At 35.9% G+C, this 26,413-nt stretch overlaps 1 protein-coding gene across 5 annotated transcripts in view; it reads left to right on the top strand.

Moving 5' to 3' along the window:
- The window catches only part of LOC138691204 (uncharacterized), a 62,335-nt gene that overhangs the window by 5,646 nt on the left and 30,276 nt on the right, over window positions 1-26,413 (top strand). For 3 of the 5 annotated variants that reach the window (XM_069812995.1, XM_069812997.1, XM_069812994.1), the window contains exons 2-5: window positions 1,866-2,009; window positions 20,847-20,998; window positions 23,762-23,844; window positions 23,922-23,998. In XM_069812995.1, the coding sequence (XP_069669096.1) occupies window positions 1,890-2,009; window positions 20,847-20,998; window positions 23,762-23,844; window positions 23,922-23,998 (432 nt within the window). In that variant the 5' untranslated portion in view covers window positions 1,866-1,889. Of the gene's footprint in view, window positions 1-1,865; window positions 2,010-13,403; window positions 13,644-20,846; window positions 20,999-23,761; window positions 23,845-23,921; window positions 23,999-26,413 lie in introns of those variants that run through there. The other 2 variants (XM_069812996.1, XM_069812998.1) reach the window with 2 other exon arrangements.

The following is a 26,413-nucleotide window of genomic DNA, read 5'->3' as shown; positions in this document are numbered from 1 at the left end:
AATAAATAGACGGCGATCTAAGTGCCAGTGACGTAGCGTCAATGTAAGCTAAAAAGCTTAGCTTCCCCAGTTAATAATGATTTCATAATAAACCTGCATTTTATGGAGAAAATTATTTATCAATTTTAATAGAATTTATATTTACGCTTTAAATGTTGTGATGAGGCAGCTCAGGATGATTTGAGATGCAGCAGTAAACAAGAAGCCTGCACACACCAGCTTCCAAGCAGACCGGTTTCTTCTGTGTAATCCACCCCACAGATTTTCCATCCCTTTCTAACTAAACTACCGGTACCCTAGTCGCAAGGTTCGCAAGAAGCTAGCTTTAACATTTAAAATAAGTAGTTTCCGAGTTATCCCTTTTCGTCAGTTGTGTTCAGTTGAAGTGTTAGTGTGCATTGTGGCTGATATAATAAATAATGAGCGAAATAACAGTTCCTGACATTAATTTACTTGAATTTTTTTAGGACAATTGTATTATCAAGACTGACTTACGAAAAAAAGTGTGATTTAAAAAAACAAATGACCGACTCCCTTGCTGTCAATGAAGGACACAACCAAAAGACAGACGCATACTTACGTAATGATACTAATATTGTGATTTCTCTAAGTATGACAGGGAGTGAGCTAATGTTATACGTATACGTGTCTATTTGTTAAGAGATATGTGTAAACCGTGAAATCATATTTTATTACGTATCATTTGAGGTCATGCCTTATTGGTGTTACTTACGATGTTCCAACCAATCTTCGACTGCTGACTTGACATTGACTACTATTTATTTAAGACTGTATTTTTGTAATACGTTTTCTCATATTGCATGAAAGACAACTTTAGTTAGCTTCCCCTGCTCAAAATTTCATGCTACGCCACTGCTAAGTGCACTCCAAGATATCTTACAGCTTCATCCTTTGGTTTCCATGGTATCACGTTGGTTGAAAGATTTATGCATGGAGGATTAGCAGGACGACACAAAGTAAATATCATTGCTTCGCATTTATTGTAGTTCAGTGCGATGCGCCAGTTTTCAAGCCAAGGGCATATGATGTGTAAGGCTTCCTGAAGGTGATTTGAGGTTATGTTAATGTTGCGATTTGTTGCATAAATAGCTGTATCATCTGCATACATAGTATCATATATAATCTTTTCGCTGTAAGAAAAATCCTAATGTAAACAATAGCACGTGATTGAAGTGAGGCTTCATTGGCCACCGTTTGGCGCCATAGATTCTCAGTACGTGTTCCCACCTACTGCTGTACATTCTGTTTCATGTTAAACATTTCCCGTTACTCATCAAGTAGGCCTAACCTCACTACTACGCATTCGTTTGCTGAGGAAACATTTACTTTATAATTACTACAATTAAATTATTTTCAAATCTTATGTCTTCACAATGGACAGTTGAGGATACAGAAGCCATACTTCGGTACTACGTGCTTACGTCAGCATCTACGAGCTCAAGTGACGCCAGCTTGTTACAAGAACAGACTACCTCGCTATTACTGTTGGTATTCATCCGCGTTCATAGTACATAACAAAATATAAAAGTAGGTTTTCTTTTACACAGCGTTTTACACATGAGTGAAGTTAAATGTTTCATCGTATTTAACAACTACAATTCAGTTTTTTATTTCCAAATAATACAAGATTATGATTTCCAAATACTAACTATATTTTCCTGCGTCATGTAAGTGTTTCGACTGGGAGCCAATCACGGGTATGACAGCAACGTGCTTATGTTTACATCAGGATTTTTCGTACAGCGAAAATAGTATATATTTGAGTGCAGTCGAAAATGTACAGAATGAATTTCATTATAGTTTGTCTTTGTACCTAACTATTTTTCTTTGTCTATAATTTACAGTGCACATTTCGTGAAGAAGCAATCATGAGGTATATAATGATGGATGAAGATGATATTTCCATTTGTGAACAGACACTAAATCCAGAACACTTCAACTATTACCAGCAAAATAAAAGCGAAGTACAGGAAATGGTTAATCAACAGGCAAGTGCATTTCACTAGTAGCTGCAACTAGTAACTACATCATATTTAAAGCATTTTTTTTTTGTGCCTTACATTGCCAACTCACTAACACGCATTTCTTCTATCGAATTAGATTACTTTGCTCCAAGTTCGTAAGTGAAAGGACAATTGAATGTACACAATTGAAGAAAATAATGTTAATACTCGGGAATTGAAAATACTATTTAATCCAATGGCGGGTAGTTAACTTCGCGTCCTCCACTCAAGCACACAGTCCAAATCAGGAATCTGGGCAGCAAAAAATAATAACTTGTAGATCCTTAATTATTTATTTTTGAGATGCATTTTTAAACATGATACATCCACAGTCTACTATATACAGTCGCGAAGCTCAATAAGTAGTAAAAAATGCAAACATGGGTAGTTGCCCACCACTAGAATCGCTACTATCGCCTCATCATCGCAGATCTCTCTCCTAGTAGACGACAAAATATGTTACACTTTCGTTATGTTCTTTTGGAAATATTAACACCTTCCTTCCATTATTGAAATATTAAATGCACAAAGTTAATTTATTATTTTAATGAAATATATTAAATTCCACCATAAACTCGAAGATACCTGCAAGAAATAGGTTAATATTATTTTTGTTTGTGCAAAACGAACTGAAATTTACTATAATCGCTTCACTCATTCAAGATTATAGCGATAATTAACTATGAAACCAATAAATATTAATTTGCATTTCCCTTTACAATAATAATAATGGAAATATGAAGTAATGGAGTAACTTACGTGTACCGGTACTTGTAGTGTAGGCTTACGTAGTTAACAAAGTGGGATGAGGTTAAGCAATAATAATCACACCAGAATTGGAAATAAAACGTGATCAATAAATTTTATTGTAACAGACTTTTTCTACGTCTCTAGTAAAGTAACAAATAAAAATAACAACAAAATTAACAGCTATAATTAAAAACATACCCTTTGAAAAAAGAAAGTAGGCCTAAGCAATAATAATCCTACCAGAATTGAAAATAAAACGTGATCAATAAATTTCATTAAAACACACTTAATTTTTCTACGTCTCTAGTAAAATATTATTATTCCAATTATTGTATTTTAGCCATTAACATTTCCATTACAACCAATAACGAACATTTCACAAGCATCAATGTGAAAAGCGCAACGAGCTAGCACTCGATGGAAATACGACGCAGTCCAAAGTCGACCGTGGACAGTCTATTGTTTCTAGTTGCTAACCGCTTGGAGCGCTTTATCACGAGATTTGCAAAAAATCACCTCAAGCTTCGCGACTGTATATAGTAAACTGTGCCTTAACGCTTTGCTTAAAATAAATTCAAGTTAGCAGCTTTTCCTTATTTCTCAGTGACGAACTAGTAGGTAGGCGATATTTGAATCCTGTGTCTCAACTCTATTCTCAATTATTATCTTAGCCTATGCTCGATTACACTAACCTCTAGCGCTTGAAAGTAGAACTAAACGCTGGTGCACAGAGAAACAAAATACAGGAAAATTCGCTCAGTGTCCATTCTTTATATAATCACAGTCTACTATATACAGTCGCGAAGCTCAATATGTAGTAAAAATGCAAACATGGGTAGTTGCCCACCACTAGGATCGCTACTATCGCCTTATCATCGCAGATCTGTCCTAGCAGGCGACAAAATATTTTACACTTTCGTTGTCGTGTTCTTTTGGAAAAATTAACACCTTCCTTCCATTATTGAAATATTAAATGCATAAAGTTAATTTATTATTTTAATGAAGTATATTAAATTCCACCATAAACTCGAAGATACCTGCAAGAAATAAGTAAATTTAATTCTTGTTTGTGCGAAACGAACTGGAATTTACTATAATAGCTTCACTCATTCAAGATTATAGTGATAATTAACTATGAAACCAATAAATATTAATTTGCATTTCCCTTTACAACAATAATGATGGAAATATGAATTAATGGAGTAACTTACGTGTACCGGTACTTGTAGTGTAGGCTTACGTAGTTAACAAAGTGGGATGAGGTTAAGCAATAATAATCACACCAGAATTGGAAATAACACGTGATCAATAAATTTTATTATAACAGACTTTTCCTACGTCTCTAGTAAAGCAACAAATAAAAATAACAACAAAATTAACAGCTATAATTAAAAACATGTCCTTTGAAAAAAAAAGTTGGCCTAAGCAATAATAATCCCACCAGAATTGAAAATAAAACGTGATCAATAAATTTCATCAAGACAAACTTAATTTTTTTACGTCTTTAGTAAAATAACACATAAAATAATAACAAAATTAATAGCTGCAATTAAAAATATATCCTCGGAAATAAAACGTAGACCTAACCTTTATTTCTCTGGAAATTTAGCAGCCCAAGTGACAGAACTTTAACCGGTATCTAATGTCCTTTCGATTAGACTGAAACATTTCATTGTGAAATTTAAGGATATAATGTATTCTAACAGTCGCAAAGAACTTCAAAATTAAGAGTTTTGTTTCTGCACAGCATTCTTGTGGAAACCCAGGAACCTTTCTGAATCTTTCGGAAATCGGAAAAAGGATAACTCTGGCCTCTTTCTCTTACTGTTGCTACAATTTATAGCACTACAAACATCTCCTCCTTGTCCCATATTATTATTCAAATTATTATATTTTAGCCATTAACATTTTCATTACAACCAATAACGAACATTTCACAAGCATCAATGTGAAATACGCAACGAGCTAGCACTCGATAGAAATACGACACAGTCCAAAGTCGACCATGGACAGTCTATTGTTTCTAGTTGCTAACCGCTTGGAGCGCTTTATCACGAGATTTGCAAAAAAAACACCTCAAGCTTCGCGACTGTATATAGTAGACTGTGATACATCTCCTAGTCCCTATTTACACTTGCTATTTGTCGTTCCACTTACAGCGCGGGCGCATGCGCAGTACGGATTTCGTTCCTTTCCTTTCGACATCTGCTGAGTAGAAGCTGTTTCTATTTCTGTGCGACATTTCCTAGGTGGGCCAGCCGAATTGACGCGACAGGACCCGAACATGGTTCGGAAAAGCAGTAGCAGACAACTTTTAATCAGCTGTTTCTCTGTTTCCTCGCGCTTTGTAGCATCATGTCAGAATGGAACAAAAACCAAGTAATGAAATTAATCAAGCTTTACGAGGAATTTCCATACTTTTATGACATCAGAAATAAGGACTATCACAATAGGATTCGGAGTTAAAATGCACTGGAGTTTATTTGGAGTCAGTTCGTCCCTCTGACATCAAAACAAAAATAAAGAATATCGGAAGTCAATATGCAAGAAAAAAAATTAAACTTTCAATTCATTTTAATATAATAAATATCTATTGGACAATTTTGTTCCAGTTTGAAATATTTACTGAGAACATGGAATAACCCTTTCTCCTGCCTTCTGGACCTCCATCTCCTTTCCCAGTCTCTCTCTCTCTCTCTCTTTTTTTTTTTTTTTTTGCTTCTCATTAGTGCAAGCTAAGGCCGGGTGCACACAGAATCAGACGCGGCGCGGCGCGACGCGACATTTTGTCTCGTGGTACTTGTCTCCCATTGATTTCTTATGGTGCGGTGCACACAGAATCAGAAGCGGCGCGACGGTCGCGAGGAGACACAAGGCGACACGAAGAGACAGCTTCGAATGACTGCTAGAAGTTCGTCGCGAGGAGACAGTCTGATAGCGGCCGTGTACTGCGCATGCGTTAGTAGTGGCTATGATTGCACGCTTTCATTATCTACAAAAAATACTATTGTTGTGTAGTGCACATTTTTCATAATGGAGCTCGATGCGGATAAATTAGTTGATTTAGTACAGGAAAGATATATTCTGTACAATCTTTGAAACAATATCACGAGAATAATGTGGTTTCTGAAAATATGTGAAAAATTGCAAATGAGATGAAAGCACCAGGTGAATCATAATTTATGATAATAACACTGCGTAACAAATGTTAACTTTTTTTTTTGCGCTAGACATGTGATATATGTTTTCTACATAATTTGAGCCTCCTGAACACGAATATGACAATAAAAACAGTTGTTGGTTACGGTTTTTGAGAAATTTTGGAATTTATATCTATTCAAAATATTGTTTTATATAATGACAATAAGGCTGTTCAGAAGATTACAGCTTTCTTTTTCTCCATTTTCTTTTACACTAGGCATCAGGTACATCACGAGCTAAAGTCCAACAATAGTCTGCTAGCATATTGGTACTCCATTGTCATTGGTATCTTTTTTCCATAGTTGAAATTTCTTGATGGAAGCGCTCATCATGCTCATCACTGAAATCGCACAATTCTAGGGAAAAAAAGTCAAGATGTGAGTGAAGGAAGTGAATTTTCAGGGAAATTTTACAACCCCTAGTTTAATACGCCAACAGTAAATTTTTCACTAGTTCTTCATAGTTCTCACTTCTACAGTTATCCAGAAAATTAATTCAACCTCCTTGAATGCAATCCAGACGGCTGTCTCTTTTCCTTCCAGCAAAGATTCGAAGTGATTGTCCATTATTTCTCTAATTTGTGGTCCATTGAAAACTCCCTCTTTTATTTTTGAACCACTAATAGCAGGAAATGTTAAGGAATGCGCGCTGGTCCGAGTCCTCATGGGGGAAGAAATTTTCTCATGAAATTTCGGCCAATGTATGGGACCGGTGCCCACCTAGCATCGTGATGCACTTGGGGAGCTACGATAGGTAGCGAAAGCCGGTTGCGAAAGCCAGATATAAGGACTGGGGGGATCATCGTGCTAACCACACAATACCACCATTCTAGTTGGATGATCGTCCACCTCTGTTTTGGCATGTGGACGTGAGGCCAGCAGCCGGCTGGTCGGTCTGGGCTCTTCACGGGGTGTAGCGCCACGGATTATTAATAGCAGGAAATTTTTCCTGGATATTTTTAAATGCTTCAGTTTTATAATTTATCCCTTTAACAAAATTCTTCATTAACCCTAACTTATTGTGTAAAAGGGGTAAAATTACTTCGCTTTGAGGTACAAGGGGTTGATGTATAACATTTTTCTTCCCTGGCTCTAGTGATTGTCGTTTTATTTTATAATGCATATCTCGAGCGCGAGTCCACACCTGTGGAGTAACGGTCAGCGCGTCTGGCTGCGAAACCAGGTGGCCCGGTTCGAATCCCGGTTGGGGAAAGTTACCTGGTTGAGGTTTTTTCCCGGGTTTTCCCTCAACCCAATACGAGAAAATGCTGGGTAACTTTCGGTGCTGGACCCCGGGCTCATTTCACCGGCATTATCACCTTCATTTCATTCGGACGCTAAATAACCTAGATGGTGAAAAAGCGTCGTAAAATAACCCAATAAAATAAAATAAAAATAAAATATCTGGAGCGCGACTGTCCAATTCGTACAGAAAGCAGCAAAATTTTGTGTAGCCTAATTGCATTCCAAAAAGCATTGCTACAACCTTCAAATCCGCACATATAAACCATTCATACTTTGAATATTATCATTAAAGCACACTTTAAAGAAATAGCCCACACGTCCTACACAGAATACTAACACCACAGAAATATCCTGGTCAACTGAAGCGTTTTCATACGGCGAACCTGTTTCTTCCCCTCCAAATGGAACCGAAAAGGACAATAAAACAATTTCCGCTTCTAGAAGTGGATTTGACATGGTGATATATTGCAAGATATAAACTACAGTAATGTAATTAAGCTCACTGTGTAAGAAATGCACATCTCAAGTAAAATCAGGTAAACTCAAGTGAATTTATACCGCGAACCTGTTTCACTCCCTCCAAATAGACTCGTAGAAGGGCAATAAAATAATTTCCCTTTCTACAAGTGCTTCTATCATGGTGCCCTACATATACTACATTTGTTTTCACATAATGGGTCTTCACATTTGTAAAACAAAATAGTTACACACGAAATACGGTGATTTTTAAATTAAATGCATAAAAATTTAATTATATTGTGCATCTCGAAAACCCGAAGTGATGGAACATTTTTCTTGTTATTTTTTAATTCAGGAGGTCTAAATTACTAAGAATTTGTTAGTTTTATGTCTGGCGCAAAATGACTGACGACCAGTGTAATTTGTAGTAAGCCTAATTCTCTGCTCTAAACTATCACTCATTATTGATTTAATATATTATTTTTCTTTATTGTGAGTCGTGAAGTAGTCATAACACTCATAACATAAAAAATGACGTTTTAATTTTAAGACTCTTTCAATCGTATAGATTTTTAGGAGCTTGCGTCCTTAGGAAATAATAAGCAACTACAATAGAATTTTTCATATAGACAGTCCTCTATTATTGACGCCATTTTCTAGCCTAGGCCAGTTTTCCAAACCCACACAGCCAGCAAATCAGTTGTCGCGAGCAGACAGTTTTAAGCTGTCGCGAGGCGTTGTAAAGCAAAACGTAGCGTGGCGCCGCGCCGCGTCGCGTCGCGTCGCGTCTGATTCTGTGTGCACCCGGCCTAACAAAACACTTGAAGCTGCAGAAGCTAAAACAGCTACTTTTTATTGTTAAAATCCATTCTGTTCATTTAAAAGGCTCACCACATCATTCACACGTTGCTCGAGCTCAGCAACTAGCCTCGAGTAGCAGACGAGAAATCTGCCAAGAGTGAACGGTGATACTACATTTAGCCGACAGAAAGCGCAACAACTTGCGTCGACTTGTGGACGGACGAGAAATCTGCCAAGTGTAAACGGTGATGCTACATATAGCCGACAGAAAGCGCTTGATGTTGCGTGACAGATAGCAAGTGTAAGATTGTTGTATTACAGCTATTTGCGTATTGACTGAAACCGCGTAATCTGAATTTAAAAAACTAATTTATCTTATTAAATAAGTGTGTTTAGCATTGTATGTGTTAATAAGCGTTAGATATTGTGTTTTTATTTGTTGTGTGATATTAAGAAGAGAAACTTTGTGTAAATAGTGAATACAGTTTTATTTTAAAGGACACACTACTATCCAAACATTGAGATTGGTATTATCCAATAGTTTAATATAATTACGAGTTTTTTTTTCTTTTACATATCGTACTGTCTTTCAAATCACACGACACAGATCAAGGTTCCCCGAAAGGGGATTCAAATTCAGATGTGAATTCGAATCAGCTTCATGGTGTAGAAGACGAGACTTCTCATCTTGTCTTATTAAGAAGTAAAAAACCAAAAACTTATCTCACGGCTAGAGGGCAGGAAGTTATGCCCCTTGCAAAAGTAAATAGTAAAAAAGATAAAGTGAAAAGAATGCTTCCAACTGACGAAGAACACCTTCAGAAATATAAACGCATCACAATTACAGAAGCGACTATGAGGACAGCTTCAAACCAAATCTCCACTGCAACAAATTCGGCCATAATATCAGGTAACGAGAACTCATCTCAGAACCACAATCCTCCAACTAATTCCATTTCTACCAAAGAAAGTCACATTGTAGCTGCCATCCCTACACATAACTATTATGATCCACTTAACCAAACTGTAGACGAAGAAATGCAAACAAATGAATCAAGTACCATAAACGAAGATTACTCTCAAAGCAACGACAAACAGAATACGAAAAGATTTCCCCCTATTATAGTTCCAACTCTCCCATCCCATAATAACTACTTTGACTATCATAGGCAACTTGAAAAGGAATTAGGACACACCCTGAAAATAATTTACCATCAGAAACAAGGAACCAAATACCATGTTACTTCGCAAGAAGCTTTTGATAAATTGCAAAATATTTTTCGTGAAAAGCGTATAGGTTATTTCACATTTACACCAAAATTTCAAAAGCCACTTCAAATTGTTATCAAAAGGCTCCCTACTCATGTTACAGCCCAACAACTTCAGGAAGAACTGCAAGTCCTCGATTTCCCTGTTATTAATGTCAGACAGTTGACAATCACTAAACAAGAAAATGGAACATTTATTAAATGTCCTATTCCAGTCTGGGTTGTATCTCTAACCAACAATGATTATGGAAGGAGTATATACGACTTGAAGGCTATTCAGTATCAACCAGTTTTAATTGAATCATATAATCCAGAATCTAAAATATACCAATGTTTTAATTGTCAACAATATGGACACACTTCTGCAGGATGCCATCTGCCATCCAAATGTGTTAAATGTAGCCAAAATCACAGAATAGCAGAATGTCCAATAAAAGGACCTTCAGTCGAACCCAAATGTGCAAATTGTGGTCAGCCTCATACAGCTAATTTCAGGCAATGTGAAGTAGCCATTCAACAAAAAAACGCCCTTCAACAAAGGAAAATGAACAAACAACAAAGGTTGCAAAACAGAGAAGCTCACTTTAAATTCTATGAAAAAGACTTCCCACGACTTCCATCGGTTCAGCCTCCATCAGCATGGTCGTCTAATGCACCCAACAATCAAGCGACTCCAAAAATTGAAATCATGAATGACATCAAAGAGTTCTATACATTTATTCAAGGTTTAGGACTAAACAGAATTGTAGCCCAATTAAAACTCGTCACGCAAAAACTCAAACAAGCTCCCGATACATTTTCTAAAATGTTCATATTATTTGAGGCTGTAACTGAAATTCTAACTCCTGTCCATGCAGCACCATAAACAGAAAAATCACAGGGAACTTCGGCTCATTGCTTTTAACGCCAATGGTTTAAAAAGACAAATCTTCGAATTCCAACATTTCCTTGTGCAAAATAATATCGACATCGCTCTTATTAGTGAATCTCATTTACAATCGACAGACAGACTGAGCATTAGAAATTACGAAATAATCCGCACAGACAGGCCCTATGGAAGAGGTGGTGGGACAGCTGTTATCATCAAGAGTAATATAACGTACACTCCAGTCCAAATTCACGGCCTCACATCAGCAGAAATTACAGCAATAAAGATCCTATTGCACAACAATGAAGAAGTGATGGTAGCAGCTATGTACTTCCCTCCCAATAAAATTCTCACACCAAATGAAATGTCCATCATCACAAACACACACAAAATTTATCATAGGGGGAGATTTAAATGCAAAACACAGAATATGGAACTCCAAAGTAATTAATCCAAAAGGAAGAGTTTTACAAAAACATGCCGATCAAGAAAATTATCGCGTCATTGCTCCAAACTTACCTACTCATTATCCTTACAATGAAGAACAAACTCCAGGCGTCCTTGACATATTCCTCCTAAAAACGTCGGTAATTCCTGGCAATGTTCAAACAATAAATGCCCTTGACTCTGACCATCTTCCGATTCTTGTCCATTTCACCTCTTCTGCTGTTATACGAACTTTTAAAACTTACAGAAAACCTTGTACAGACTGGTCACAATACAAAAATGATCTAAGTGAAGTTGTTCCAGGTAATCCAATATTAAACACTACACAAGATATTGAGGAAGGGATAAAAATTCTCTCAGATACCTTGCTAGATTCTTACAGCAAAGCTTCCCACTTTTCCGAAGAAGATATCAGTGACACAACTGACAATACAGAACTCATATTTCTCATACAAGCAAAGCACAGAGCACGAAAAAAAAAATGGCAAGATACTGGTGATCCGCAGTCAAAAAGATGCTACAATAGACTGAACAAAGCCGTCCGAAATAAAACTAAACTTCATAAAATTTCTCAATTTGAATCATCAGTAAAGGAAATATCTGAAAACCCAGATAAGATGTGGACCTTACACAAAAGATTGTTAGGAAAAACAACAAAGATATCAAACACAACAATAAAAGACGAGGCAGGAAGAGTACATTATTCCCCAATTGACAAAGCAAACATTATTGCTCATTCCTTAGAAAACAGATTTAGACCGAATACCTCTCCAATCAATCAGACATTTATTGATAATACAGAATGTCAAGTTCAACAATATCTCAGCCATTCATCAACGAATACTATTACTCCTACATCACCATCAGAGTTAAAATCTATAATTGCGGAACTCAAACGTAAGAAATCTGCAGGACCTGATAAAGTGACAACAGAAATGCTTGTGTATATTCCAAAAAATGTTACTACATATCTTACAAAAATATACAACACTTGTCTAAAATTGCAGTATTTTCCTAAAGCCTGGAAACATGCTCACATAGTCACTTTTCCCAAACCAAGAAAAGATCCAATGATTCCAAATAATAGAAGACCGATTAGTCTACTGAACATTCAAGGAAAAATTCTAGAGAAAATTATTGCAAGAAGACTTCTACCAATTCTTCAAATTCCATCAAAAGTACATCACGAACAGTTCGGTTTCAAGAAACATCACTCAACAATTCATCAACTTAAAAGAATCACAACCCATATCACAAATAACTTTCAAGCCGGCCAACATACAATAGCTACATTTCTGGATATAGCATACGCTTTTGACACAGTTTGGCACTCGGGTCTTTTATTCAAATTAATTAAACTGTCAATAGATGATAGCCTTATTCACCTAATACATAGTTTCTTAACAGATAGAACTTTTCAAGTCAAAATGGATGGCACATTATCAATAATCAAGAATATCAAAGCCGGAGTTCCACAGGGTTCCGTCTTAGCACCGCATTTATATTCAGTTTATGTACACGATATTCCATTGATTGCTGAATGCAATATGGGATTATACGCAGATGACACCACCTACTTCACCAGTGACATTTCAATCAACATCGCACAACATACTATGCAAAAACAACTCAAAATATTGGAAATGTGGCTAAGAAACTGGAGAATAAAAGTCAATATAAGTAAAACTCAAGCCATCATTTTTACCAGAAGAAAGCCAAAAATACCAGATCACCTCAATCTCTTCTCCGAAGATATCTCCTATAAACAATCTGTAAAATACCTCGGCGTCACACTTGATAAACAACTTCGATTTCATCACCATGTAGAAGCAGCTCGTAACAAAGCACTAGCCAGATTCATTCATCTATATCCATTGTTGAAATCACCTTACATCAGACTTCCCCTGAAAAAAATCCTTTACACTTCTGTTATAAGATCTCAAATGACCTATGGCTGCGAAATCTGGAGCAATGCAAAATTCCAAATTATCAGACGTCTTCATGCTATGCAGAGAAAAGTATCCCTAACTATCACTGGTGCAGACTATAGAACCACCAATAAACAACTACAAGACATGCTTGAAATAGAATCATTCTACGACATTATAAAGAAATTTACAGAAAACTTTCATAAGGACTTGCTGCACCACCCCAATCCTCTGATAAGAGCCCTGGCAACAAGAGTATAAAGTAACAACTGCCGTCAAGATCGGTCACCTCAATTAAATATAAAATGTTCCTGCTTGTTAACCATCTCTGTTAAAGTAAAAGCCTTTTAAGGCTGACACTTATGTACCATACATGTTTCTGTTAATAAAAAAAAAAAAAAAAGCAAGTGTAAATAGGGACTTAAGGAGACTAGGAAATGCTATTTTTAAAGTTTTCTTTTCATATTTCTTCTTAAAGGTTGTTTAACGCAACAGCGTATTTGTTGTGTCAAACCAGAAATTATTGTGAATGGAAGAGAAGAGTATTTCTGTATTCTCTCTAATAAGAAAACATTTATCAGGATAAGCACGTGTTCTTTATGCGGCGTTATTCAGAGAGAAATAGTGTTAAGTTAATATGTCCGAATTCACAGGTATTCTATTCCACAAAGAGTGCTTATGTATGTATGTATGATTTGTATGGAATCAGCTCGGGCTGTAAGGAGATTTATTTCAAGAGAGATTCCCAGGTGTTAAAATTCCAGTCGAAACACGATTCATAGATTGGTTGGTAAATAAATTTCGTGAAGCGGGAAGTGTTCAAGATAACAAGCATAGAAAACAACGTACTGTGTTCACAGAAGAAACTCTAGATAAAATACGTTTGACTTCTCTGGAAAATTTCTCCAAAATATCACTTAGGAGTCTTTCACATATCTTCACCACAAATATTATTTCAGTTCATTTGAAGTGTGTGGATTCTCTTGTACACCTAGTCTTTTTAATTTCATTTTTGTTTTTGGTCGAAGCATAGTTCCATCTACATGGGTAAGTTAATTCTCAGAGAAAAATGTATGTATGTATGTATTTATTTACACTGCAAGTGGGCAAGCACCTGGTGGCAGTGGTATATACAATATAAACAGTACAAAATAAAATGATAAACAATACACAATAAAATTTACAATACACAATACAATAAGAATACACAAAACAATTTCACACAATAACCACAATTAATAATAAAACATAAATAAAATACCTAATTTTACAATACAACCTACATATGTATAGGCCCTACATAAGTTTCAATAGTCTTTCACTTTACTCTCATCTCACTCACTGTAGTGGCACTATGACACATTTCACTGACACTTTAGGACACATTTCACTGACACTATAGAACACATTTCATTGACGCTATAAATTATAACTGATCGGAACTGTTCACTGCACTGTAAAACCATAACTCCACTGACTCACCTCGCTTCACTGATACAACAGTTCAAATAAGTCAAATAATTACACCCTTATACATACTTATAAACAGAACTACATTTAAACTAAACATTTCTAGTCTAAGGTCCTCTTACACGCTATTTTTAAATAATTTACAATTCAAACCAAGGAAGTAACTCGTTAGGCTAAATAAATACATGTCACCTTAAAAAATTAAATGTTAAATGTCATCTTAATTTTAATTTGCACTTTATACACAACTTTTTAAGTTATTCTTGAATCTCCTTAAGGAAGGACAGCCCTCAAAGACCGCTGCAGGTAGGTCATTCCAATCATTTATAGTTCTATTTAAAAATGAGAATTTACTTACATCCGTTTTCTGTTTCCTACATTTGATTTGAAAATCATGATCGTTCCTACCATAGTACGTTGGCTTTTCTAACCGAGCCGTTATGTCTACCCATGCTTTCTGACCTAGATGTGCTCTATACAAAGATGTTATTCTAGTTTTCCTACGTCTGTTTTCCAAAGTTTCCCATTTAAGTTCTTTTATCGTATCGTTCCCATCTTCTCTTTTACCTTTAACAAATTTAGCTGCCCTATACTGGATTCTTTCTAAGGAATTTATCTGATATATTCTATAGGGATCCCAACATGTAGTTCCATATTCCATTAACGGTCGCACTAATGTTAGATATGCTATTTCCCTCGATTTGGGGCTAGCCTTTCTCAAGATTCTCATAATAAAGTGAAGTGCCCTCCATGCTTTACCGTAACATTATCAACATGCTCTCCCCATAGTGTAATGGTTAATTTCATAAGCAGATGCCAGAAATGTGTAGAAAATGGAACTGAGAACAACGACTAAAAACGAAATTTCTAATAGAAAAAAGAAATGCTTGCAATTAAATACATTATTTTAATAACTGAAGTTTTAGGTACTAAATACATAAGTTGGCTATTCTGTCTGGCTACACTTCCGTGAGCACAAGAGGGACAGCAGTTTGATGAGGTTTTCGGTGCTTGCGGGGGGAGTGAAAAGGGTCACTGGAGCATGCGCATTGCTCCTTTTCGACATCTTTCCTGTGCTTAGCACATCTCGCACTACAGTGGAGGGTAAATGCATAGACTTCCATAACCACAACCACAACCACAACCACTAGACCGCTCACTGGCGCTAGTGTTATGCTCCCAAATTGAACAGTCGACGAGCGGCCATTTGTTTGGTAGAGCTGCATAAGTATGGTTCTTTCGTGTGCTGCTTTTTATTGCAGCAATGCACACGAATGTAACGGTAAAGAAGGAAGGAGTGTTATATTTCACTGGTTAGATAATCCTTAATTTCTACGACGATTTTTCTCCATATTAACTAAAAGAATTGAAATGATTGTAGTGTTCACTGTATTGTGTGTCCTTCGTATTTTAGTGTTTCTCACGGAGGCGAATAGGCCTGTTACATTAAAAAGCACGTGAACACTGTGCAGAAAACTGCTATAAATTTTATGATAGGCTAAATTGTTGACAAGTCTAATGTCTTAGGTTAGCTTCTGATATCCTGACTTCCCTCGCAGAAAACCTAGCAACTCTGCTGACAGTAGAGACACGGTATTAAAGGTATCGCAAAGGAAGTACTATTCCTTTAAACAAAAACATTTAGCTTTCGGATACGCAATACAACACGTATTCAAATAGCGGTTTCGAAATAATAATTTGCGATAAGTTTTATTCCTTGAAAAATTTTGATAGGACTGATATTTAATGAGATAAATTAGTTTTAAAATTAAAATAACTGCCATCTAAGGCCGTGTAATGAATTAAAAAACAAATGACTTCGTCTATAAGGGGCCTTGGACAGCAACAATCGAAAGCTATGAAAGATAGCCTACAGAGAATGTTTCTGTGTTTGTATGAAGTAATATCGGAAGCTAAATTAACCGATTTGTATAATTAATTATTATTTCACCATTGGAAAGTGTAGTTTCTCTAGATGGACATAATGCTATAATGTTATTACAGTAACTTCTGATATAATATAATATAATATATAACATAATATGTAATATTAAATAATATAATTTAAGTTATTTGAATATAATACACTAGCATTACCCTCCCTTTTATACGAAAGCGAGATTTGGTCATTAAAGAAAAAAGACATGAACACAATCAAAGCAACAGAAATGAAATTTTTCAGGAGGACAGCAGGATATACTCTTTTAGACCGAAAAAGGAATGAAGAAATTTTTTGAACAATTAGAAGTAGAGTCAGTAGAAGAAAAAATCAGCAGATACAAATTCAATTGGCTAGATCATGTAAGAAGAATGGAAAATTCAAGAATCCCAAAAATTATGATGCAATATAAACCTAGAGGACATCGTTGACCAGGAAGACCTTTAAGAAGACTGCTAGATGGGGCCGAAACAGGTCTACAGAGGCCTAATTCGTGAAGGATGATGATGATGATGATGATGATGATGATGATGATGAAGTTATTTGAAGGGTTCAGAACCATAGTGGGCCAAGTGCCATTTACTGAATACGTAGAAAACAAGGGTTAAAATTAAGTTATTACCATAATTCAATGGAAACCTATAGCAAGTAAAATAAAATATACACATTAAATCTAAATGATGTCAATCTTCATTAAACTATGGTTGCATGTAATAAAAATTAAGAAACAGGTTAAAGGAATTGTCATTGCACCAAATGAGTGTCTCTGGACCAAAATGATCGCATTTTAATTATTTGGATGCAATTTAATTTAAGTAACATATTAAACGATTTATCCTTCTATCAAACACGAATGTTCCCTGGATCAAACGTCCTATTTTAATTATGTAATTACTTTATATTTATTTCTAACGGGTGCAGTGGAGCGCACGGGTACGGCTAGTAAGTAATAAAACTGAATTGTTATATCCTGATGAAAATTTGAATTTAAATTTTACGTCAATACCCTTTTACTTCGTGGTAGAAAACCTGTTTTTACAGATTCGATGTGAGAAACATAAGCCAAGTCCCAAATGAATACTTTTCTCAGAAAAAAAGTAATTTCCTCCTAAATGTTAACACTGTTTTACTTGATAAGTGCTATCAGTACGATTCTGATTTTTACTCTTATCATTAGACAAACTGATAAGGAATGACTTATCCCCTTGCAGTTTTTAAATGAAATGGGCAGTTTTCTTGCAAATTGAATAAAAGGATTAACACATATCATTATTCCCTGCCTTTAGGAAGTCGGGCAACCCTGTTGCAGTGACTAAGGGACAAAATGCTGCTATTCAGACCTGAATTCATGTAGTTTTTGTTCGTAGGTGAGCCGATGATATGCTGTTGCCAAACTGCACAGGCTTTCAACCTAATTTTGTGATTATCCATGTACTTAATTACAAAACGCATAATAGATTTTACGTATTTATTTTAATGTAGTCTATTACCCCCTTCAACCTGCACAGTCGTATCACTTCCATTCTGTATTTATATGTCTTTGTGGTGCCAAAAACACTGCTTCATATTTTGTGAATGATTTACTCAGTGGCACAATTTACTGTATAAAAGTTAACTCTTATTTCCTTCTTCATCTCGTTCATTTAATTCTTTGTTTTTTTTTTATGTTTATGTTACTATAACTTTACTTTCTCTCATAAGTGTGGAAGAGGAAAAGTGTGAACAGTATTGAGATTTTGCAAATCATTTTTCTTGCGTAAAACCTTCCTATGAAGTTTGTTTTGATATCAATCAATCTTCCTAATGTATCCAGCTGTTTGCTGACAACATAAAGTCCACTATAGTCCACTGTAGTCTATTCAGTTGTTGTTTTTCACGAGAAATGAGGGGTATTGTGATCGGTGTTCATTATAGATGCCTGTTGCTAGTAGCCAGAGGTGGGGTGTAGTCAATATATACTGCAGGGCTGTGTCTTCTGCAACTGGTACTGATGATTTTAATTTACTTCTTTTGTGGTTTATGGATGGACAGTATAGAAGAATGTGTTCCAGATCTTCATCATGATTATTACACCACAGACAAGTAGGATTATCAGAAATGTGAAATCGGTGTAGGTACGATTCAATTCAATCATCATCATCATCTGTGGTCATACAGCCCTTTTAGTTTAGCCTTGACCTCCTTAAGAATTGCCGCCCAATCTTCCCTCTCTAGGGCTCTCCGTCTCCATCTCTTAATTCCTGCTTTAACTAGATCATCCTGAACATCATCCAACCATCGTAGTTTAGGTCTTCCTGCTCTTCTTTTACCACTTAGCGTGGCATCTAGTAATCTTTTAGGAATATTATTATTGTCCATTCTGATAATGCCCAGCCACTCCAGCCGTCTAATTTTTATATCAGTGACAATACTTGGATCTTTATATAGTTTTTGTAGTTCAGAATTGGTCCTAATTCTCCACTCTCCCTTATCATAAATAGGGCCATAAATTTTTCTTAAAATTTTCCTTTCCCACGTATTTAAGATGGTCATTCAGGTAGAGTTCAGGTTTCGCTTCCAAAAGTCACCGTAGGTTTAATAATGGTTTTATAAATCTTCACCTTTATTTTTTTTAGATATATCTGATTCTTATAATTTTATCTAATGCTCTGAAGCATCGATTATCAATGGCTATTTTATCCTTGATCTCAGTTAATATGTTGTTATCCTCGGTGACTATCGAGCCGAGATATCGGAACCTTGACACTTTCTCAAAAATAACCTCATTTAAGACAACAGTTTTTACAGTATTGTCTCTCGTGGTTATGTTATTCATATACTTTGTCTTTGTTCTGTTAATATTTAAATTTGAAGGATTTGTCTCATTATGTATGTGTTTGAGGACATCATCTAAGGATGACACATTCCGTGCAAATACAGCTACATCATCAGCAAAAGCAAAGTATTGAAACATTGTATTAAATATGGTTCCCCCTGGATTAATGGCAATCTTTCTAATAACTCGCTCTAGACCAATATTAAATAAGAGTGTTGATAAGGAGTCACCCTGTCTAATTCCATTATGAGTTATGAACTTTTCTGATAATTTATTCTGTATTTTAACTTTATTTTGTGTATTCATTAAGGTCATCTTGGTTAAGGCAATTAACTTTCTAGGGATTCCAAATTCTGCCATTGCATCAAATATATAATTCCTATTTATTGTATCAAATGCTTGTTTAAAATCAATATACAACTGGTGTAACGGTAAGTTAAATTCATAAAATTTCTCTAAAATCATACGTAAGGAAAAAACCTGATCAGTCGTGGATCTTCCTTTACGAAAGCCACATTGGTAATCGCCAAGAGCTGATTCAGCGTATGGTTCAATATATTTAGATAAAATATTGGTAAAAATTTTATGTATGTATGTATGTATTTATTTACACTGCAAGTGGGCAAGCACCCGGTGGCAGTGGTATATACAATATTAACAATACACAGTTAAAATGATAAGCAATACACAATAAAATTTACAATACATAATACAATTTACAACACATATACAATTTTATACACAATACAATAAGAATACACAATACAATTTAACACAATAATAATAAAACATAAAATAAAACACCTAATTTTACAATACAACCTACATAATTATGTATAGGTCCTACATAAGTTTCAATAGTCTTTCACTTTACTCTCATCTCATTCCCTGTAGTGGCACTATGACGCATTTCACTGACACTTTAGCACACATTTCACTGACACTCTGTAACACATTTCACTGACACTATAGAACACATTTCATTGACGCTATAAATTATCACTGATCGGAACTGTTCACTGCACTGTAAAACCATAACTTCACTGACTCACCTCGCTTCACTGATACAACAGTTCAAATAAGTCAAATAATTACACCCTTATGCATACTTATAAACAGAACTACATTTAAACTAAACATTTCTAGTCTAAGGCCCTCTTACACGCTATTTTTAAATAATTTACAATTTATAGGTGACATTTAAAAGTGAGATTCCTCTATAGTTATTACATTCCAATTTACTGCCTTTTTTGTGTATAGGACATATAATGGCTACATTCCAGTCATTAGGCATTTGTTCAAGCTGCCAAATATCAAGAATCAAATTATGGATATGTTTCCATAAAGCTCCGCCACCATGTTTTATTAATTCCATGTTAATAGAATCTGCTCCTGGAGCTCGGTTATTCTTCATCCTTCTAATTACATCATTTTACCATGAAGATAGACGATTCAATTGAATACAAGTTTATATTAATGGAGTCCCTCAGTGTAAAATTCTCTGGAGGTAAAACGTCCCTCAATCGGATCTCCGGTAGGGACTGCACTGAGAGGTGCCAAGAACCGTACTAAGTACTTATTTGTTTTGATGTAATGTAATTAAATATATCCACATATTATCCTCCTCCTCAGTCTGTAGGATTCTGGGTTCGATACATCATATCGCTCCGATCAAGACTGTACAGAATAGGGCTGACACCACGACATGATTGGAGGGCAGTACATGCGGAGGAAACGTACATCACCCTGCTGAACTTGATGTCAGACACGAACACAAGAAGAAGGTGAGTATGTTAATTAATGTTACAACATGTTAGAAATTCATAGATACACTCGTGTGATATTTTGTTACGTTTTCCTGGAATGTTTTCGAAATTTGCAATAAAAATTATGGCTTACTGGTTGGATTTTGTTCATATTCAATCTCAACGAGTCAAATTTTTCCAGGAATTCAGTTGAAATTGAAGACAAAATGGCGATAAATACAGAAAATGTTCTAACGACTTTTTAATTTCCTCCTCCCCCTGCATAAGATGAAGAAATATCTAACAATAAGCTAACCAGTATAGTCCTTAGTAAAAAGGTAAAGGTAAAGGTAAAGGTATCCCCGTAACATGCCATGAAGGCACTTGGGGGGGGGGCATGGAGGTAGAGCCCCATGCTTTCCATGACCTCGGCACTAGAATGAGGTGGTGTGGTTGGCACCACGCTCTGACCGCCTTTTACCCCTGGGAAAGACCCGGTACTCAATTTTATAGGAGGCTGAGTGAACCTCGGGGCCGTTCTGAAAGTTTGGCAACGAGAAAAAATCCTGTCACCACCTGGGATCGAACCCTGGACCTTCCAGTCCGTAGCCAGCTGTTCTACCAACTGAGCTACCTGGCCGCCCTAGTCCTTAGTAAAGTTCAAAACTTAATTTCTATATTATCTTAATTAATTTTGTGCTGAAATTTGGTATAATGATTAGACAATACTTCTACATTAATAAACAATTTTTAGAATAAAAAACACTTTTATTGTAAAGAGTAAGTTATCTGACCTCTGTGTTTCGCAGGAATTACGTTTCTCTTCCATTGCGAATTATGTTGATGTACAGCATGATGAATATTTTAGCTTATTGTAAAAGCATTTGTTACGCTTAGGTTCACACTGACAGGACATCTGACAGGTTCAGAATGAAAAGGGAGTGATCTGTTTGGGATCTTATAACTTATTTGTAAGTGGGGACCGTATTCTAGCCCAGGGCGTACGGAGATAAGGTTAGTTGTTTATAAACTACTGTATATTCACGTGGCATCATTATTTTATGCATGGCTCAGGTACTGGCATCAGCGAACACTTGCATCTTGTTTGTGCTGCAGTTGACGTTCTATTCAGGATTCAAAACTAGACCAAGACTGTTGGAAATACACTCTATTGATAAAGATTGATACTACGATGATCTTTCCTACAATTTAACTTATATTTTGTTCATTTATTTATTTCATTTATTTTTACTGGTACCCGCAGAGTTAAGGCCATAAAGCATTCTCTGCCATTCAACCAGTATAAAAATATTTAGCAAATATAAATAACAGCAATACAGAAAACAATGGTGGAATAATAATAATAATAATAATAATAATAATAATAATAATAATAATAATAATAATAATAATAATAATAATGAGATGCACTATCACCTTTAGATTTTAACTTTGCTATAGAATATGCCATTAGGAAAGTTTAGGATAACAGAGAGGGTTTGGAATTGGAACGGGTTACATCAGCTGCTTCTCTATGCTGATGACGTGAATATGTTAGGAGAAAATCCACAAACGATTAGGGAAAACACGGGAATTTTACTTGACGCAAGTAAATAGATAGGTTTGGAAGTAAATCCCGAAAAGACAAAATATATGATTATGTCTCGTGACGAGAATATTGTACGAAATGGAAATATAAAAATTGGAAATTTATCCTTTGAAGAGGTGGAAAAATTCAAATATTTTGGAACAACAGTAACAAATATAAATGATACTCAGGAGGAAATTAAACGCAGAATAAATATGGGAAATGTCTGTTATTATTCGGTTGAGAAGCTTTTATCATCCAGTCTGCTGTCAAAAAATCTGAAAGTTAGAATTTATAAAACAGTTATATTACCGGTTGTTCTGTATGGTTGTGAAACTCGGACTCTCACTCTGAGAGAGGAACAGAGATTAAGGGTGTTTGAGAATAAGGTGCTTAGGAAAATATTTGGGGCTAAGAGGGATGAAGTTACAGGAGAATGGAGAAAGGTACACAACGCAGAACTGCACGCATTGTATTCTTCACCTGACATAATTAGGAACATTAAATCCAGACGTTTGAGATGGGCAGGGCATGTAGCACGTATGGGCGAATCCAGAAATGCATATAGAGTGTTAGTTGGGAGGCCGGAGGGAAAAAGACCTTTGGGGAGACCGAGACGTAGAAGGGAAGATAATATTAAAATGGATTTGAGGGAGGTGGGGTATGATGATAGAGAATGGATTAATCTTGCTCAGGATAGGGACCAATGGCGGGCTTATGTGAGGGTGGCAATGAACCTCCGAGTTCCTTAAAAGCCAATAAGCAAGTAAGTAAGTAACTAAAATTTTAGGATGAAATTGTAACACAAGAATCACAACCGTAACTAATATTACTGTTACTATTGTTGCTGCAAAACTTGATACGAGGAGAGAGCAAGAAGGTTCGTGGTTCTTTAAAATTAGTATTACTGATATTCTTATTACTCTTTTCTGCAGGATTACATGCAGTATAAAAATTATATGGGCGTTGTTATGTAGGTCCATGTTCTTTATAATATGTGTGTGATTCCTTGCCTCCCTTCCCCTGACGTTTAAAGCTGGTTATGGTCCTGTAGAGACTGTATCACTGTTCTGTGTGGTCCTGGTGTCACTGTTGTCTACAGGTGTTGTGACAACCGAGGCTTATGTGCGGCAGTGGGGCTGTATTGTAAGTTTCTGCATAGCAGTATAGCGTAATTTTGTTCACTCCGTATTAGCTTTTATTCTTTATTGCAGGGCTAATAAAATAAACGAACTGATGGAAGATCTCCGCTCATTTTACAGATACAATTGCTACGTGACAGAATGGAATATACCTCGTGAGTACTATTATGTTAAAAAACTTTGTGGCTTCTAATTTACATCCAACGGATCTAACAGTTGTTGTTGTTTTCAGCATCACTGGCTTGGAATTTTCCAGACGTGAAGCCTTCCTTGGACAGATTATTTGGTAAAGCAGAGGATATACCTTACGTAAGGAATTATATTTTTTTTATTAATTTTATGCTTTCATGAATTCTCTAGTACGTGCATATACTTACTTACAAATGGCTTTTAAGGAACCCGAAGGTTCATTGCCACCCTCACATAAGCCCGCCATCGGTCCCTATCCTGTGCAAGATTAATCCAGTCTCTATCATCATATCCCACTTCCCTCAAATCCATTTTAATATTATCCTCCCATCTACGTCTCGGCCTCCCTAAAGGCCTTTTTCCCTCCGGTCTCCCAACTAACACTCTATATGAATTTCCCATACGTGCTACATGCCCTCCCCATCTTAAACGTCTGAATTTAATGTTCCTAATTATGTCAGGTGAAGAATACAATGCGTGCAGTTCTGTGTTGTGTAACTTTCTCCATTCTCCTGTAACTTCATCCCGCTTAGCCCCAAATATTTTCCTAAGCACCTTATTCTCAAACACCCTTAACCTATGTTCCTCTCTCAGAGTGAGAGTTCAAGTTTCACAACCATACAGAAGAACCGGTAATATAACTGTTTTATGAATTCTAACTTTCAGATTTTTGGACAGCAGACTGGATGATAAGAGCTTCTCAACCGAATAATAACACGCATTTCCCATATTTATTCTGCGTTTAATTTCCTCCCGAGTGTCATTTATATTTGTTACTGTTGCTCCAAGATATTTGAATTTTTCCACCTCTTCGAAGGATAAATCTCCAATTTTTATATTTCCATTTCGTTCAATATTCTGGATACAAGGTGGAAATATTGTATTTGTACAGATTTTAACAGGTTATTCCTTGGATAGAGTACAACTAGGGTGCCCAGGGCCATTGATAGGATTTATGGGCCCTTGTGCAATGTTGTGTTCGGGCCCCGTTGAAAAAAAAAATTAAAAATAACAAGTTACCAATTATTCTGACCATAATAATTATTTGCAAAATAAAGATAACCCCATACACAGATACGAGTCTAAAAATATACACTTTTGTTACATTGAAAACTTTTAGCAAAACTTCACATTAGCACAATATATTATACTCATCACACTTCTTTTTCAGTAGGGCTTACATTGTATGTTTCATGACGAAACTTTCGTCTTTTCGTTGTCATTTGTTTCGTTTTCATAAAACACTATTCTTAAACTCTGTAATTTCTGACTTGCAGGCCGACATCAACAAACAACTCTCCTTGACTTCATTGAGCCAAAATCATCAATTATATCAAAAAATTTAAAGACCTAGCAAGATCGCTCTCCAGACTAAAGAGGCCAAGGTTACTCAGTCTTTCTTGACACATTGTTATTCTGAATACATTTTTATTTCCTTCAATTTGTTTGAAGTTGGTGTGAAATTGAGCCTTGCTAGTGAAGGTGCAGAAAATGAACTAATCTCAAGCCCATCTGTTCAGGTTGTCAAAAATGAAGACAGTTCATACTTAGAAGTGAATACTGATGGTTGTGACTGTCTAGAAAAAAATTCTGTTAACAGTAGTATTTAATCAGAACAAGCAAACAATAGTAAAAATGATGTGTTAATATGTGCAAGTGAAACAAATTTACACACACCAGTTCCTAACTCTGAGCCATGGCAAGTAACATGCGACCTTGGAAAACTAAAAAGTGGCTGACAAATTGTGTCATTGAATGCGTTGTTTGAAAAAGTGCCTCCAACCTGCCCAATAACCTTCTAAGTGACGGGACAAGAGCCTTTCCAGTATTATTTTCAAAACTCAAGACTGGAGAATGTGTTCCCAGAGACTGGCTAGTGTGGAATGAAACAAATCAGTCGCTGCACTATTTTCCCTGATTTATTTTACTCCACACTAGCCAGTCTCTGGCAACACATTCTCCATTCTTGAGTTTTGAAAATACTGTAATACTGTTTTTGGAAAGGCTCTTGTTTTCGAACAACACATTCAATGACACAATTTGTCTGCTACTTTTTAGTTGCCCAAGGTCACTCAATTTTACACCAACGTCAAACAAAGTTCTACTCCCTTTCCAATTTTTCTGTCTCTCCTTGCGCTTCTCAACTCCCGACTTAAGGTACGGTCACACATCGCTACTTTTGCAGCTCTACTTTTATACTGCAACTGCAAAAGTTGCGTGTCGTGTTCACATGTAAGCCAAAAGTAGCGCGCTGCGCAACTCGAGTGCTGCAAAAGTTGCAACTGGAGGTTGCGAGTCTGTTCACACACAAGGCTCTACTTTTGCAGCCGCAGTCATGCTGCAGGTTTCCATCTCCGTGTTGACTTCTCAATATACATTTTGTGGTTATGTTCGCATTATTAAGAAACTCATGCGAAAGCTTCCTTATCTATTATTTGCTTTTCTGTCGTATCTAGTATTCAGAAATTGACATTATTTTTACTATAAAGCTTTTAAAAACGCCTATATACTTAAATAATAACCAACAGTATATTC

The sequence above is a fragment of the Periplaneta americana genome, chromosome 16, assembly GCF_040183065.1.
Source record: "Periplaneta americana isolate PAMFEO1 chromosome 16, P.americana_PAMFEO1_priV1, whole genome shotgun sequence".
NCBI lineage: Eukaryota > Metazoa > Arthropoda > Insecta > Blattodea > Blattidae > Periplaneta > Periplaneta americana.
Note: the sequence above shows the minus strand (reverse complement) of the source record. Positions and strands in the feature narration are given on the sequence as shown.